General features: G+C 37.6%; 3 protein-coding genes and 1 long non-coding RNA gene across 4 annotated transcripts in view; 1 reads left to right on the forward strand and 3 right to left on the reverse strand.

Annotated features, from left to right (window-relative positions):
* Window positions 1-15,230, forward strand: part of LOC149500065 (uncharacterized) — a 159,098-nt gene that overhangs the window by 32,108 nt on the left and 111,760 nt on the right. The window lies entirely within an intron of this gene.
* Window positions 6,125-7,561, reverse strand: LOC114243447 (ribosome assembly protein METTL17, mitochondrial). The gene has a single exon (XM_028174952.2). It carries the CDS (start codon window positions 7,461-7,463, stop codon window positions 6,141-6,143), a length of 1,323 nt encoding a protein of 440 aa, XP_028030753.2. The 5' UTR covers window positions 7,464-7,561; the 3' UTR covers window positions 6,125-6,140.
* Window positions 7,653-8,412, reverse strand: LOC114243522 (uncharacterized). The gene is made up of 2 exons (XM_028175040.2): window positions 8,211-8,412; window positions 7,653-7,784 (listed from the first exon to the last, which is right to left on the reverse strand). Exons 1-2 carry the CDS (start codon window positions 8,307-8,309, stop codon window positions 7,674-7,676), a joined length of 210 nt encoding a protein of 69 aa, XP_028030841.2. The 5' UTR covers window positions 8,310-8,412; the 3' UTR covers window positions 7,653-7,673.
* On the reverse strand, window positions 10,596-14,358 carry Tapdelta (Translocon-associated protein delta). Its single transcript, XM_028174973.2, has 3 exons — window positions 13,821-14,358; window positions 12,339-12,495; window positions 10,596-10,757 (listed from the first exon to the last, which is right to left on the reverse strand). The coding sequence occupies exons 1-3, from the start codon at window positions 14,070-14,072 to the stop codon at window positions 10,657-10,659; spliced, it is 510 nt and encodes a 169-aa protein (XP_028030774.2). The 5' UTR covers window positions 14,073-14,358; the 3' UTR covers window positions 10,596-10,656.

A 15,230-nucleotide genomic window follows, 5' to 3' on the forward strand; every position in this document is an offset into this window, starting at 1 on the left:
TATAGAGCCATTCGTGAACAAACAAATTGCGTCGTCACAAATTCAAATTTTATGCGTCAAAAATGACACCTAAGCTTAGAATTAGGTCCGTAACTAATCGATTGGATGAGACGCCAGGAAATAATGTCGGAATTACAAAAATGAATCACCAAGGAACGTAATTTTAGAATTCCAGTAAGCCTGATAAGTTTTGAAGTCGTCGGGGCCTAATGCCGGCCACTGACATGCGCGCAAATATTCGTACATTGTACGAATGTTTGCGCGCATGTGAAGGGCCGTCAAACATTCATTCGCAAACCTAGCGGCTGTGCAAATGGGTTCGCATACTCAATTTGCGAACCCGTTTGCGCTTCCTCCTACACTTGTTTACGAATGTCTCACGAATTTCTCCTCCTTTTTAATTCCTCAATAGAACATTGAAGAGAAAAATAGTTTTTAATTCTTTCCCAGACATCATTAACAGCCATGCTGTTTTTATGGGATTTCTTTTGATGAAGATACGCTACACAGTAGACGTCACGAACTATGAAAATGGCGTATAGTATACGTCCGTTACCTTCGCAATCATCGGCGCAACTGGGCAAGCGAATGTGTGGGAGACTACGCGAAGGTTCGAGGTTCGCGCGCTTTGATGTCTGTTAAAAAACCGACACAGCTTGGAAAATCACGAATGCAGCGAAAACTTTGCATAATCATTCGCAAATGTCGTCCTACACTTGTGGGTTTGCGTATTCGTGCGCATGTGAGTGACCGGTGTAACGGATAAGAAGTCCGGTGCATTCGTGTTGAGCGATGCACCGGTGTTCGAATCTCAGGCGGGTACCAATTTTTCTAATGAAATACGTACTCAACAAATGTGCACGATTGATTTCCACGGTGAAGGAATAACATCGTGTAATAAAAATGAAACCCGCAAAATTATAAATTGCGTAATTACTGGTGGTAGGACCTCTTGTGGGTCCGCGCGGGTGTGTACCACCATCCCGCCTATTTCTGCCGTGAAGCAGTAATGCGTTTCGGTTTGAAGGGCGGGGCAGCCGTTGTAACTATACTTGAGACCTTAGAACTTATATCTCAAGGTGGGTGGCGCATTTACGTTGTGGATGTCTATGGTCTCCAGTAACCACTTAACACCAGGTAGACTGTGAGCTCGTCCACCCATCTAAGCAATAAAAAAAGGCCTCATAGGCATGCCCGCTCCTATGCAAAATTAATGTAAATTTGAATCCGCTGTTTACCACTGCTATCGTATCATACCTCGCCTCCCGTTTACCGCTGACAGACCATTAAGGAACTCTATTGCTGGGGAGGATGAGGACTTGGAAAGCATTTTGTGACGCATGAGTATTGTATTCTCTGGCTCAGTGTTCTTAGTGCTAGTTTTTTAACTTTTCGATCTTGTAATAGTTAACTCAAAGTTTTATGGAGTTGGTACAGCGCCCCAGCGGCAAACGAAGGATGGAACAGGCTGGGTTGGACGTCCAATGTTCACGGCGCCGTCAAAACATAATTTGAACCCTTTGCATTAGACGCCTTCAGCTCTAACACTAGGAGCAGGCTTAAGGACTCCGGTAACCGTACTCGTCGAACTCGACAAAGAGTTCAACGTGCAACCTAACCCATGCATCAATCCACTGAATTTCTCGCCGGATCTTCTCAGCGGGTCGCGATTCCGATCCGGTAGTAGATTCATTCGCAGTTGCTCTTGAATTGTTAGGTCTCCTTTGGAGGCCCTCGGGCAGCTGTTAGCAAATCCCGCCCCTCCTGGCTGAGCATTTGCTCGCCCACCTGCCCTGGTGAAACTGGAAAGAGGTCCAATAATCCTAAAAAAGTTTGAACCAGATTCGCATACAGGGTGTAGCTATTTAAACGCCACACCAATGTCTGCCGTGAAGCAGTAATGCGTTTCGGTTTGAAGGGTGGGGCAGCCGTTGTAACTATACTGAGACCGGAAGAATCCAAAAGGTAGACGTTAAAGGAACGAGATCTTCCGGTGTCTTACTTAATATGGGTGTTCCTCAGGGTTCCATATTGGGTCCCTTCCTATTTCTTGTATATATCAATGATTTACCTAAGTTTATTGAAACCCGTCACGAGGTCGTATTATTCGCTGATGATACATCATTATTGTTTAAAATTAAACGACATTTGGAAGATTATGACGATGTGAATGATGCTATCTCGCGCGTGGTACATTGGTTTAGTGTTAATAATCTGTTATTAAATAACAAAAAAACAAAATGTATAAAATGTACCACACCTAATGTTAGACAAGTAGACACTAATATTACTGTAAGTGGAGAGACACTGGAGCTTGTGGATTCGACAGTTTTCCTTGGTATAACAGTTGATTCCAAGCTGCAGTGGGGCCTCACATATGCAAGTTAGCGAGTAGGCTTAGTTCTGCAGCGTTTGCGGTAAAAAAAATACGAATGTATACTAATGAAGATACGGCACGCCTGGCTTATTTTAGTTATTTTCATAGTGTTATGTCCTATCGCATTTTGCTATGGGGCAATGCTGCCGATGTCGAAACGATTTTCATCCTGCAGAAGAGGGCTATTCGTGCTATTTATAATATGCACCCGAGGGAATCCTTGAGGGACAAGTTTAAGGAAATCAAAATTCTAACTTTAGCGTCCCAATACATTTTTGAAAATTTATTGTACGTGCGTAAAAACATTGAAGAATTCCCCAGAGTCTGCGATTTGCACAATGTGAACACTAGGAACAAACATAGGCTTGCGTTGCCGGCGGCTCGAATTAAGAAAATAAGCAACTCTTTTAGGGGGCTGGGTGTACAACTTTTCAACAAGATCCCACTAAACGTTCAACTACTACCTGTTCATAGATTTAAGAAAACTGTTAAGGAACGTTTGTGCAACAAGGCATATTATAAAGTTAAGGATTATTTACTAGATGGCACTACGTGGGAATGAGGCGCTCGCTCCTGGCCTTTTCATTTTTCATTATTATTATTATTTTTTTAATTGTATTTTTTTGACTTGTTTTTTCTTTTATTGTGAATATTTCTATTTATTTAAAAAAAAGAAAATATTTGAGAAACAACAAAAAAAAAGCCCGCTGAGTTTGTTTCGCCGGTTCTTCTCAGGACTGTGGCTTTTTTTGGAACCGGTGGTAGAGTTAACATTGTTATTTGTATTTTGACATTCAACAAGTGTGTTATACTGACATCTAAGTTGAAATAAATGATTTTGAATTTGAATTTGAATTTGACCTTACAACTTATATCTCAAGGTGGATGGCGCATTTATAGTCGGATTTTTTATTAGACGAAGTAAACTGACGTTTACTGTGTTGTCAGTTTTTGATGAAATAAAAATAGTGTTGTGACAAAGTGAACAATTGAAAAAACTCCTGAATTAATGAAATTGCCTCGATTGTCTAGTGAATAGTTAGTGTGCCGAACTGCCGATATCGGGCACGGGGTTCGAATTTTAGCCGTGCCTTGTACATACCAACGAGTTTTCGACGAAACATTATGTTCCTATGGTATCTACCTGTACTGAATACCGAGTGTTTTAAACATTAAGAAAAACATTGCGAGGAAGCTTGTAAGACTGTCCTATTTCCAATGCATCATATAGTTGAAACTATAGATGTATAAAATATAACAATTATAGGTACATAGGTAATGAAAATAAAAAAAACTGATTGTAGTTACATACTACTAGTAACATATTATTATATTGGATCACTTTAATACAATTTTATTGTAAAATATAAATAATATTCTTTTATAGTTTGAAATTAATGATTAACTCTTCACACTCATTGTTCATTTATGTGATTGAACGAGAACTGAACGCATCACTATTACTTTAAATATAGCAACATTATTTCACAAAGTGACATTAGCTACTGTCAGCTGGCTTCGTCTAATTAAAAATCCGACTATACGTTCTAGATGTCTATGGGCTCCAGTAACCACTTAACACCAGGTTGGCTGTGAGCTCGTCCACCCGTGTAAGCAATAAAAAAGTCATTAAACGTGTGTTCCAAATTCTCGAACTCGCAAATTCGCGATCGCAAGAATTTTACATTCGTTAAACGCTAGTAGTGGAACGCAATGACGTCATAACATAGACAGTTATGTACAGTTAAGCACAGTTATTCATAATGATATCAAATTATTATTTTTTATGTTTATTTCACGATAAAAAAATACCGGAAATTTTGCAAAGAAAATCATCATCACCACTGAGACTTGAAACTCATGTTCTAATATGAGTGGCGGAATCTACGTTTACGTTGATTAGATAAGCTGCAAATTCGCTGACCTGTCGTCACCATCATTCTCGTGCCTTTCTCCCAGTCACCTAGGGTCGGGGCAACATGTTTTCCTCCACTACCCCCTAACACATATAGTCTTTCACGCAATCCATCCATTTCTTTTTACGTCTTGGCTTAGGCAGGTGCTTGGCTCTGCCCCTGGCATTGCTGAAGTCCATGGGCGACGGTAACCACTCACCATCAGGTGGGCCGTATGCTCGTCTGCCTACAAGGGCAATAAAAAAAAAGAAGTCTACCTCTTCCTCGCAAATTTGCTGACCTGTGTACGCGATAAAAATAAGCATATAACATCGAACGGTACGTTAAATATTCCGTCTTAAAAACGTCACTTTCAATTATGGCGGCGACGATACAAATCAAACAAGTGGAGTTCTCGGCTTGAATCCCGTTATGTGGAAGTCGTTTTCGTCATTGTGATGTTATCAGAAAATTTCCTAGGAGATAACGCGTTGGTGGAAGAGCCGAGTGATTTGGAAACAGAAAGACTACAGTCAGCGGCGGGGTCACGACGACCAACTAACTCCCTTGAGTGACGAGACTCACCATAAAAAAGGCTTTTATTTATTTATTTTTTATTGCTTAGGTAGGTGGTACATCTACAACGTAAATGCCGCCACTTGTCTTGAGATATAAGTTCTCACGTATAGTTACAACGGCTGGCCCCGCCCTTCAAATCGAAACGCATCGCTGCTTCACTGCAGAAATAACCAGCGAGGTGGTACCTACCCGTACGGACTCACAAGAGGTCCTACCACCAGACTTCATGCTCGTCTACCTAGATACACGGGCTTATTGACTACTTATGTTTGGCTGATTCGGTGGTGTAGTAATTAGCCTCCCTAACTTTGCGCCGAGGGTCGTGGGTTCTATTCCCGCATCGGACAAGCATTTATGTGATGAATATGTCAGTTTGCTCATTATCTATGTATGTATATATTTCAACGTATATATGTACACTTCGCCAGGAGTGTACGATTGAGAAGGAAAAGAATATATGACAGTCAATGGTACCAATACCACGGGGAATCCTAAATTGGGGCCGGATCTACACGATTTGTTCCCAGTTATTATTTAATAACGGTAACTAAATTCAATATTTTCGTTAAAACGTTCTCTGCTTAGTCATACATATATTTTTATTTTATTTTATTCTACGGGCTGCCCTAACAACTTAATACCAATTTCCATTATAATATGTACAGTTCAATCTATCTATCTCAATCTATCTGTAATACTTCTGCCTCCCATGATCTGTGATTTTCAAAAAGGTAAATGCACTTTGTACTATCTGCTGCAAGGTCAATTATTATTATTATTATTTTTTATTGCCCTTGTAGGCAGACGAGCATACGGCCCACCTGATGGTGAGTGGTTACCGTCGCCCATGGACTTCAGCAATGCCAGGGGCAGAGCCAAGCCGCTGCCTACCGTTAAAGCATAATGTATAAATACCAGCTGTACCCTTCCGCTTTGCTGGGCATTTAAAATTATCATTATTATTTCTCACCCCCACAAAGATTCTCATAATTAACACCCCCGCAACTGGTGTAGGGAGTTCAACACTCATATAAATATTAGCCTATCCATTAAGTACATGTATTTTCTACATGGATACCAAGTTTCAAGTCAATCGGATGCATGGTTCAGTAGTTATAACGGAACATCCGTAAAAACCACTGTAGATTTATATATTAGCATAGATTTGATCGTTCTGACTTCCATCGCATCAGATAAATGCATAATATAATGTAAGTATTTATTAATACTGTGTACAAAGCTAGTGTGTTTGTAATTAAACTAAAAACATTAATCTATGTTGTATTTATTTATTTTATAGGTAAAAGATCTCCCCAATTAGCAGACCTAGCACATCTGTACATAGTCTGATCGTGCTTCCCTTTAGAAAATATAATTTCTTTTAACTCTCCTTGTGCTGTACACATCCGACAGATCGTGTGTCCGGACCTGACAATCGGAGCCCTTACAATCCTAGGCCACTGTGGATCGTCGTTTGGTCGATCACCTTTCCTTAAAATAACATATGTGTACAAATCTGCTAAAACTTCAGACTTTGAATGGTAGCCTAGTGATTCGTACTTCATTAAGAAGTTACACGGAGTTTGATGGTCGAGGTATCTCGGACAAACACTGTCATTCGGACAAGGAGAGAATGCGTAACCTCTATTACTGCTGTCTTTTGGGAGATTCAAAATGAATTCTCTGGCTTCGTTTACAGCTCTGAATCCAGCATTTGTTCCGTGTTCGATGATTATTAGGAAATCTTCGGTCTTGTTCCATAGTTTTTGTATTGTTTCTAATCTTGATTTCATCGAGGGTAGTTCAAATAATGAGTACGCGGACAAAACTATATTGTACCTCAGATCTGTGGAAGCAGGTAGAAATTGACGCTGGTAATAACATTTATACGGTAATTCGACGTTGTCCTTGCCTTCACACAAAATTAAACGTGCCAAATCGTGCATGTGAGCCGATGTATCGACACAAAAATATTCATAAATTTCTCCTTTCCAATATGTGTTCAGTGCCCATGTACCGGTCCCGACGCCGGAACCAAAGTCAAAAAAGCTTCGTGGCTTGTAATCTGGTAGAACCCTTCTGATGTCATCTAATACGCGAACCAAGACAGCGTATTCCGGGGCAGCCCTGGTCATCAAATATTGAAGACTAGTAGGTTTATCGTACGATATATTACCCCAACGGTACACGTTCGTTTTTAATATATTAAATACAGTATTCTGTACCTGTTTTTTCATGTTTTGCAACTCCTCCTGGCTCAATTCTTTGTTTATTTTAGAGAATGTCCGTTGTGAAATGCTGTCGTGAATTTGCGCGGCTTTCAAATTAATTTCCTTTTCTTCTGGCGGCAGTAGCCTAGACTGCAGATGGTTTTTGAGCTTAATGCTCTCCTGATGTAAAGATTTAGCTCGTGCATCGTCTAAGATTATTTTAATTGCCTTCCGAATATCCGCAGGTATTGATGCTATTTTTACACGATTGGTTCCTGGATGTTTCCGTGGCTTATAGACCTGCGCGTCAAAGCTTTCCTTTAAATTTGGATCTATAGAAACTTTGGTTGAGTAGTTGGCGCATAAAGACGAAAAATGTGAATATTTGAGTTTACGAAACATTTTTGTAACCTTAAAGTACTTTACGGATCATCACAACAAACCATAACAAAATGCATTCTAAGATATAATCTACGTAACTGTCAACAAACTGTCAAAACATAATGTTTTTCAATTCTTGAAAGTTAAAGCAACAGGTTTCGATTTTCTGCCTATTAATTTTAAAAAGTATTAAATTGAAATAAAACTATGTTTATTCAATCGTATCATGATTTAATGTTTATTTTTAGTTGTTTCTTCCTGTTTATGTTTGTTGATACAATCTCTGAAATTATTAACTGCGGTTTGACACTTTCTCCAGTCTTTCGTTTCGGCGATGCATTCCTAAAAATGTTCAAAGAACAAACATTAATTACTTTGAATTATCTCTATATATAAAAATAAATTGCTGTTCGTTAGTCTCGCTAAAACTCGAGAACGGCTGAACCGATTTGGCTAATTTTGGTCTTGAATTATTTGTGGAAGTCCAGAGAAGGTTTAAAAGGTAGATAAATATGAAAAAGCTCGGAATTAAATAAAAATAACAATTTTGTTTTTCCTTTGATGTGTTCCCCGTCGGTCTTTTATTTATCGATTGAGGCACTATGAAGTCTGCCGGGTCAGCCAGTAGAATATAAAAACAAACCTAGATAATAATATTATAACTTTCAAATGTGGCTCAAAACACGTCAGTATATTAAATTAGCAGTGTATTGCATTTTATATTTAATACAGTTAAATTAACTTACGTGAATTATTTTTAAAACAAACCTGCACTTTATAGTGTAGTTCCAGACAGCCAGTTTTTTTCAGCATGCCTTCCACGGGATCATCATCACTGCCGATCTGTTCTCGAGGTTTTATAGTCATATTTTTGTATGAAATACGTTTTAGTGGCAATATTAATTTTTTTGGTCAAACTGTAGCACAACAAGAACATAACCTTAAAACAAATCAGCTGAGAAATTGACGTATTATATTGGAAATTTGAAACTATTATGCTGTTGGCTTAAAAGTATAATTACATGCAACTTTTATATCCGGTTGCATTATAACTTGTCTTCCGTTTCACGCATAGCAACAAAAAGCTTTGTCAATTCAAAATGCTAAGGTTAAATGATTATAATAATCCATTGTTCACGTAATGAACTAACACTTTCCGCTCATAGTGTCTACAATCACCCGGTATATGACTCATGAGCAACATCTGTTGGTTGACGATCATAATTTGCCGCTATAATATTGAAAAAACGACGCTGCCGAATATAAATAATATTTATTTTATTTATTTACAGTCTTTAATGCTGCCTGTTCCTTGATTGAAACGCTCACGAGAACCTGAGAAACCAAGATTCGCGCGAGCGTTTCCATCTTAATCTCTATTCCTAGAAGAATAACCCAAGAAAATTGTTTTTCCAGCGCTTAAAGTTTTAACTAACAGTAATGACTAGTTCATCGTCAGTAAGAATTAAATGAAATTATTAGAGTTACAATTATAACAGATGCTTAAACAAAATGTAGTAGAGATACTAACATCAGAAAAACTTTATTTAACCGTAAATGAAACGGCTGTTTAGAAGAAATCGCTTTTAACGATAAGACTGCCTATTGTACAAATGTATCTGCTTTACAACTGTTTTTTTTAAAATGTTAATTGTGTTTTGGTTTGCAATAAAATATATTCTCTCTCTGACTTTACCTTATTTTACTTTAACTCTAAGTGTGGAGAGTAAAAGTAAGAAGCACCTTCTAAATTATTTAAAAGTGTCCGTTGACAGGGAGCAAATGAAGGTGGCGTCACAGTAGCAAGTGGAAAAGTTTCAAAAACGGCGCCTTAAACTATCACACTTCTTTTTATTTTTTTCTCTACCTATTCGCCGGTAGCCTAAGAGGTTATCCCAGCTACGCCCGGACGGGTAGGTGAGCTTACGGGCTCAAACTGAGAGAATTTGCTAACACTAGCCCTGGCAAGGGCAGTGCTTCACAGAATCTACCACTGGATCGGAATCGCGACCCACTGTGAGAGATCCGGCGAGAAACTCAGTGGGCTGCGTCTATGGGCTAATTCACTCGTCGAGCCCTTCATCGCAAGCAATGCGTTCGACGAGAACCGAGACCGGTGCTTGAGGGGCCTAAAAGCACCGAGAGTGAATCCGGGGGATCCGACAAGACATGTTTCGGGCGACGGCGGATTTGCATTGCCCTGTCGGGGTCGGGGTAATTAGCGGCGGCCACGATAAGGTCTTTGTGTCTCGCCGCTTTGTCGAAGTAGCGTTCCGACGCTTCCTTTAAATTTTTACGTATCGGTACTAAACTTAGGTCGCCGTGAAGATCTACATTCCTCACATACCACGGTGCTCCGACGGCTATCCTGCAGAAACGGGATTGGATGACCAGTGTGCTTAGTGCGAGTTTTCTAACGTTCTCGATAACGTAAAGGTTAGCTCATATTTGTATGGAATGGTATCGTTTGCCGCTAGGGGCGCTGTTCCAACTGCATATAAAATTGGGCTAACTTTTACGCTATCGAAAACGTTAGAAAACTCGCACTAAGCACACTGGAGAGTAATTACGTGTACGGGCCGCGTGAGTGAACACTACACTTACATAGGTCGTGACGGAACGTATGCAAGTTTTATAGTGTCACCTTGTTATGAAGAGACATTGTACTTCGCTTGCAGATCATGGGGTAGATTCGACGGGGTAGTAACGCGGCTCGGTCGCGCACTGACTCAATATGGGGCCCGAATGTCATCCCCCTATTGAGAGTGACGCCTAAGTATTTAGCCTTCGAAGCCCAAGGTATGGGCTGGCCAAGGATTTCTATGGCGGCAATGGAGTTACGGCCCCTAGTCAGTGACGAGATACTAACAGTAGTGTCGGGATATCACACTTCACTTTAAGCTAGCACTGTTTAGAACTGCTGTATTCATATTATTTCCACTTGCTACACTAGCGTTAATTCGGTGAGTTTTCAAACTATCATTTGCTGTTTACAGATGGATATTTTTTAACTTGTCCCCTATACAAGATGGTACTCCTTACTTCTAGCCTTCCTTAATTTTAAGGAACAACTTCTATTAATTCTAAGAAAATTCAGTTTTACTGTTTAAAATGTACAATGCTTAAGACGCTTTCACAAACAAACACAAAAAAAAAATTGTTATATTATATTATTTTTTTAATATAAAATTAACAGTAATTTAACAATAATTGCTTAAGCTAATATCTTGCTCTTGTTACGTAGTGCCGTATAGGCGACCAAGATTGAGATGAATGTTGCCAGTATCTCGGAGTTCACCCATGGCCCGGAGTAGCCTGGAGAAAAAATTGAGTTATCTTATTGGTCTTTTTGTTAATGCGTTACATGGGAGGAGTTCAAAGCCCGTCTAGACTCACAAACAGATCACAATGACAATGTTACCTGTATCTTGAGATTGTGTGTGATGGAGATATCGTCTTCTCGCATTACAACTGTATAATCTCAAAACTTACTAATTTTACAGGAGAGTCTTTTAAAGGTATAACATGTAATATTTGTAATATTAATCATATTTGGAACATTTATTTTTTACCAGTTATTATCATTATATGTTTTTTAAAGTAAGATTAAATTATTTAATTTTGTTAATAGTATTCAAAACATAGGTAAACTAAAAAAAAAAAAAAACTAAAACTAAACTACGCTCTTTTGACAGTATTTTTGAGAAATATACTGGGGATACGACATGTTCACGCATATTAACTCAATCTCGAATATTTTTGGAAATTGTACACTTTTAATGCGAAAAAGCGATATGTCGATCCATGTCATTTTTTTACCAGTAATAGGTAGAACAGTGGCGCTATGACTGCAGGAACCAGTGGTACTCCTTACTGCTTTTAAATCAACTCAACCTCAACTCCCTTCCACGGTGTCGCCCGAGCACTATGACATGACATGAGATGATAAGAAGGACATGCTCCTTCTTCAAACGAAGCTCGGGGAGAGAGGCCGCGGGTTGCCTATACTCCTGGCACTGTTGAGGTCCTTGAGCGACGGTAACCATTTACCACCAGGTGGGCCGTAAGATCGTCTGCCCACAAAGGCAAAAAAAAAAACTAGCTTGATTTATCACGACCGATAAACCCACATCCACAAACCATTTCTTATACTGATTAAAATGCAGATTTATTTTCCAGTGAATCAATCAGGATTTCACATCTTTTTTTTCTTTTTATGTCTTACATATGTAAACAAGCGCGTGGCATGTCCAGTGGTTACGGACGCCTTTAGACATTAATTATGTGAATCCCGCTTTCCACTTTGTGAGATGAGATCAGAGTCTCAAACATATTTATATTGTAAACGCTTCAAATTGGGACTAGATTATAAATAATAAAGCTTTTATAGAAAATTCAATTAAAAAATTGAAAATAAATTTTAATAAATTTGAATTAAAAATAGTGTAAGAAAAAAATGATTTTATTGTAAAAAAGCGTGGGGTGCTTTTCAGAATTTATCAAAATAACCTTTCTACTCATATCTGTTCATAAAATATTAATAACTACTGATAACATGCACCCCACGCTTTTTTGATAGTAAAATCATTTATTCTAACACTATTTTTAATTGAAATTTATTAAAATTAATTTTCTATTTTTTAGTTGCATTTTCTTTAAATGCGTATTTTGTTAGTTTTTTTAATTATTATTTATTTTTCATTTTTTAGTTGAATTCCAATTTTTCAATTTTTTTTTTTTAATATTGAATTGTCATCGGTCCTTAATAAGTATGCGTAAAGTAAATTTTGAGTTAATCCGACGTTTTGAAGGGGGTCAAAATCATGTTCAAAGATTCCGTTACATACTAACATACATACGTCTCAAGCTAATAAAAGCCTATTAAAAATAGCTTACTGCCAGGATGACTGAGTTGTATGGCCAGCAGTGGAGCAACAGAAGCAGCAGGATCGGCACGTCGAGCACGACGCAGCGAAGCCCAGCCTTCTTCATCTAGAATGTTTATCTGGTGAACTCCGGAGCGAGCCTTCGCTGGTTCTTCAGTCCAGGAAATCTATGAAAGGGATTTAAATACTTAACACCATTGCTAATTTAGATTCAAATAGTATTTGAATATGCAGATGGATGGAAGAGCTGACAGCAAGGAAAGCAAATTACGTTCATCATGAAATATAAATGTAGAGCTTTCTCTAGAGACAGCCTCTCTTGTCACATACCATCTGGCTTTGGAATGAACTCCCCTCCACTGTGTTTTCAGAGCGCTATGACATTCCTTCTTCAAACAAGGCTTGAGGAGAGTACTTAATGGTAGGCAGCGGTTTGGCTCTGCCCCTGGTATTGCTAACGTCCATGAGCGACGGTGACCACTTACCATCAGGTGGACCGTATGCTCGTCTGCCTACAAAGGCAATAAAAAAAAAAGACAGGTGGCAAGGCGACCTGAGTTGCAGTCGAGTTTTATACTCTGACTGATCTGCTGTGTTGAACAAACTGCCACACGTACCAGAAACGTGATCAATAATGCCCATTGCTAACGGTCTGGTCCGCTGTGTCGACCAATTAGCATGTGTGGCTCGAACCATGATAAATAATGCCGAGTGTTTATGATTGACATGACTTGAAAGTTTAAAAATAATTTGTAAAATGTACATTACTTTTAAACATGAGATTATACCATCACATTATATATCTTTTATAGAAAAAAAAAAAAAAATTTGGCTTTCTAAATTATTCTGATAATTTTGACGAAATTTATTATATAGTAGTATATTGCAGGTAGTTTTTATAGCACTCCAGGGAAATCTTTCCTGTCATTGTACTGTCAAAGTATAATACATGTGAAAATTTTATATTTCAATAATAATACTAAATAAAAATTTATATTGGGACAAGATCAGGTCTCACAAATGGTTCGAGGTGGAAATTGTATTATCTGTTGTGGTTTAAAAAACTTAGCATATATAGAATGCAGGAAAGTTCTTTTTTAAAAGCTTACAGATCTTAGTTCAATTAGAATTTTGTTCAATCTCTGATTTTGGGAACATTGTTGTTTTGTCAGATTTAAAAGGGTTGATTGGTTGAGACCATTAAGTGTTACTGTAGTGTCTAGGATAGTTATTATATCTTCAAAAGCTAAATAAAGGAATCTAAGACCCTTATATAATATAGACATCGAATATTATTAAAAGAAATGAAAAGGTGTCCTTAATCAAAACCGCTTTTACAGTTGAAGCGGCCAATTGCCTCGAAACACGAAAGCTTATGGTTTTGGAACCTCAGAAATAATAAAATTGAAACAATACAGTCCAAAATATATAGTTAAACTACTTTTAAGTGTGTCTCTGTCTCGGGTTTACCGAGGAAATATGATTAACTTACCTGATATTTGTTTTCACCGATTCTGGCGGCCGTTAGTGATTTTCCATCGACTTCAGCGTACAAACCGTAGTTCTCGGGCAGAGTATTGTCACATTTAAGCGTAAATTCGGTTATATAGGCTATTTGTGTGACTACCGTGGCATCTAAACTGGTGAAATATGAAGCTTCAACTTTAGGGTTCTGACAGGATTCGGCGCAAATACCGCCGATAAGAGCTATTGTGACAATATAAATAAAACTTTTTGTGACCATTTTGTTATTTGTGACCTTAAAGGTAAAATTATTTTTATAGTTTGAGACTACAATTCTCACTCCTTTACAGCCGTCCACGTATGTTGTGTTCGAAAACGTATCTTCAATGTCTTCATAAACATCAAGCAATCAAATATTTCACATCAATTTTTGAATTTCCAAATTTTATTTTATTTCATAAATATTTTGTTTTTGTAATCTTCTCAATCACAGTATTGATTTTAAACTATTTCATGTACGTAAAAGCATAACTGATGTTTCAAAGTAATTTATTCACACTATCTAAATTTTAGAAAGTGTTAAAAGTTGTCTTTAGAACGCAACTCCGAAACGTCAGCGGTTACGTGTGACCAATTTACATTTAAAGATCGCGATCAGTACAATATATTTTAATAACAATGCATTCAAATTTAAAAGTATTTGTGAATTTTGAAAAACCATAAAATAATTATTAAATCTTTCAGGATTCCAACGTATTTGTAAATTTTTTAATAATATTAATTTGTCATGTGTAGTTAACTTTTTTTCAGTATAGTAATCGTCTTCTTGCGATACCATTGTTGCCTGTGTTGAAGTTTAAAAATATTTAAAATAAAAAATCTATACTATTATAAAGCTGAAGAGTTTGTTTGTTTGGTTGAACGCACTAATCTCAGGAACTACTGGTCCGATTTGATTTTTTCAGTCTTAGATAGCTCATTTATTGAGGAAGACTATAGGCTGGCTATATAACATCACGCTAAGACCAATACGAGCGAAGTACTAATAATGTATCAAAGTCGTTTTTTTGCCTTTTGAGAGCTTCCACTGAGCGCGCTGCGGATACGGTTAAAGTTTCGCTAAGATAATGTATGACAGAATATGTCCCTTTAAAAGTTCTATGCCTATATTTTAAGATAGGCTCACTAGAACCTTTTTTATGCTAACCAAATTTGTTCTAAAAAAAAGCATTATTTGTGAAGGTGTTTTCATAAAAATCATATTAGTCCTTATCCAAATAAATGTGTATTACAGGTACAGGTACAGTAATAACTGAAAAGAAATTTTCGTTGTCTATCATTTGAATTTAATCAGTGTCTTTTTGAAGTGAAAACTTCTTTAGAATCGTTGTGATTTCAAACCGGATGCAACGAAAAAAACGACAGGTAAGAAACACAA

The sequence above is a fragment of the Bombyx mandarina genome, chromosome 24, assembly GCF_030267445.1.
Source record: "Bombyx mandarina strain Sakado chromosome 24, ASM3026744v2".
NCBI classification, from domain to species: Eukaryota; Metazoa; Arthropoda; class Insecta; order Lepidoptera; family Bombycidae; genus Bombyx; species Bombyx mandarina.

Excerpts from the sequence above, each read along its gene's own strand:
- LOC114243522 (XM_028175040.2), bottom strand. The coding sequence starts at position 8,309 with ATGACTATAAAACCTCGAGAACAGATCGGCAGTGATGATGATCCCGTG. Across the intron at positions 7,785-8,210 it reads AACTACACTATAAAGTGCAG|GAATGCATCGCCGAAACGAA; the intron begins GTTTGTTTTAAA and ends GAACATTTTTAG.
- Tapdelta (XM_028174973.2), bottom strand. The coding sequence starts at position 14,072 with ATGGTCACAAAAAGTTTTATTTATATTGTCACAATAGCTCTTATCGGC. Across the intron at positions 12,496-13,820 it reads TCGGTGAAAACAAATATCAG|ATTTCCTGGACTGAAGAACC; the intron begins GTAAGTTAATCA and ends TCCCTTTCATAG. Across the intron at positions 10,758-12,338 it reads ACAACTCAGTCATCCTGGCA|GCTACTCCGGGCCATGGGTG; the intron begins GTAAGCTATTTT and ends TTTTTTCTCCAG.
- LOC114243447 (XM_028174952.2), bottom strand. The coding sequence starts at position 7,463 with ATGTTTCGTAAACTCAAATATTCACATTTTTCGTCTTTATGCGCCAAC.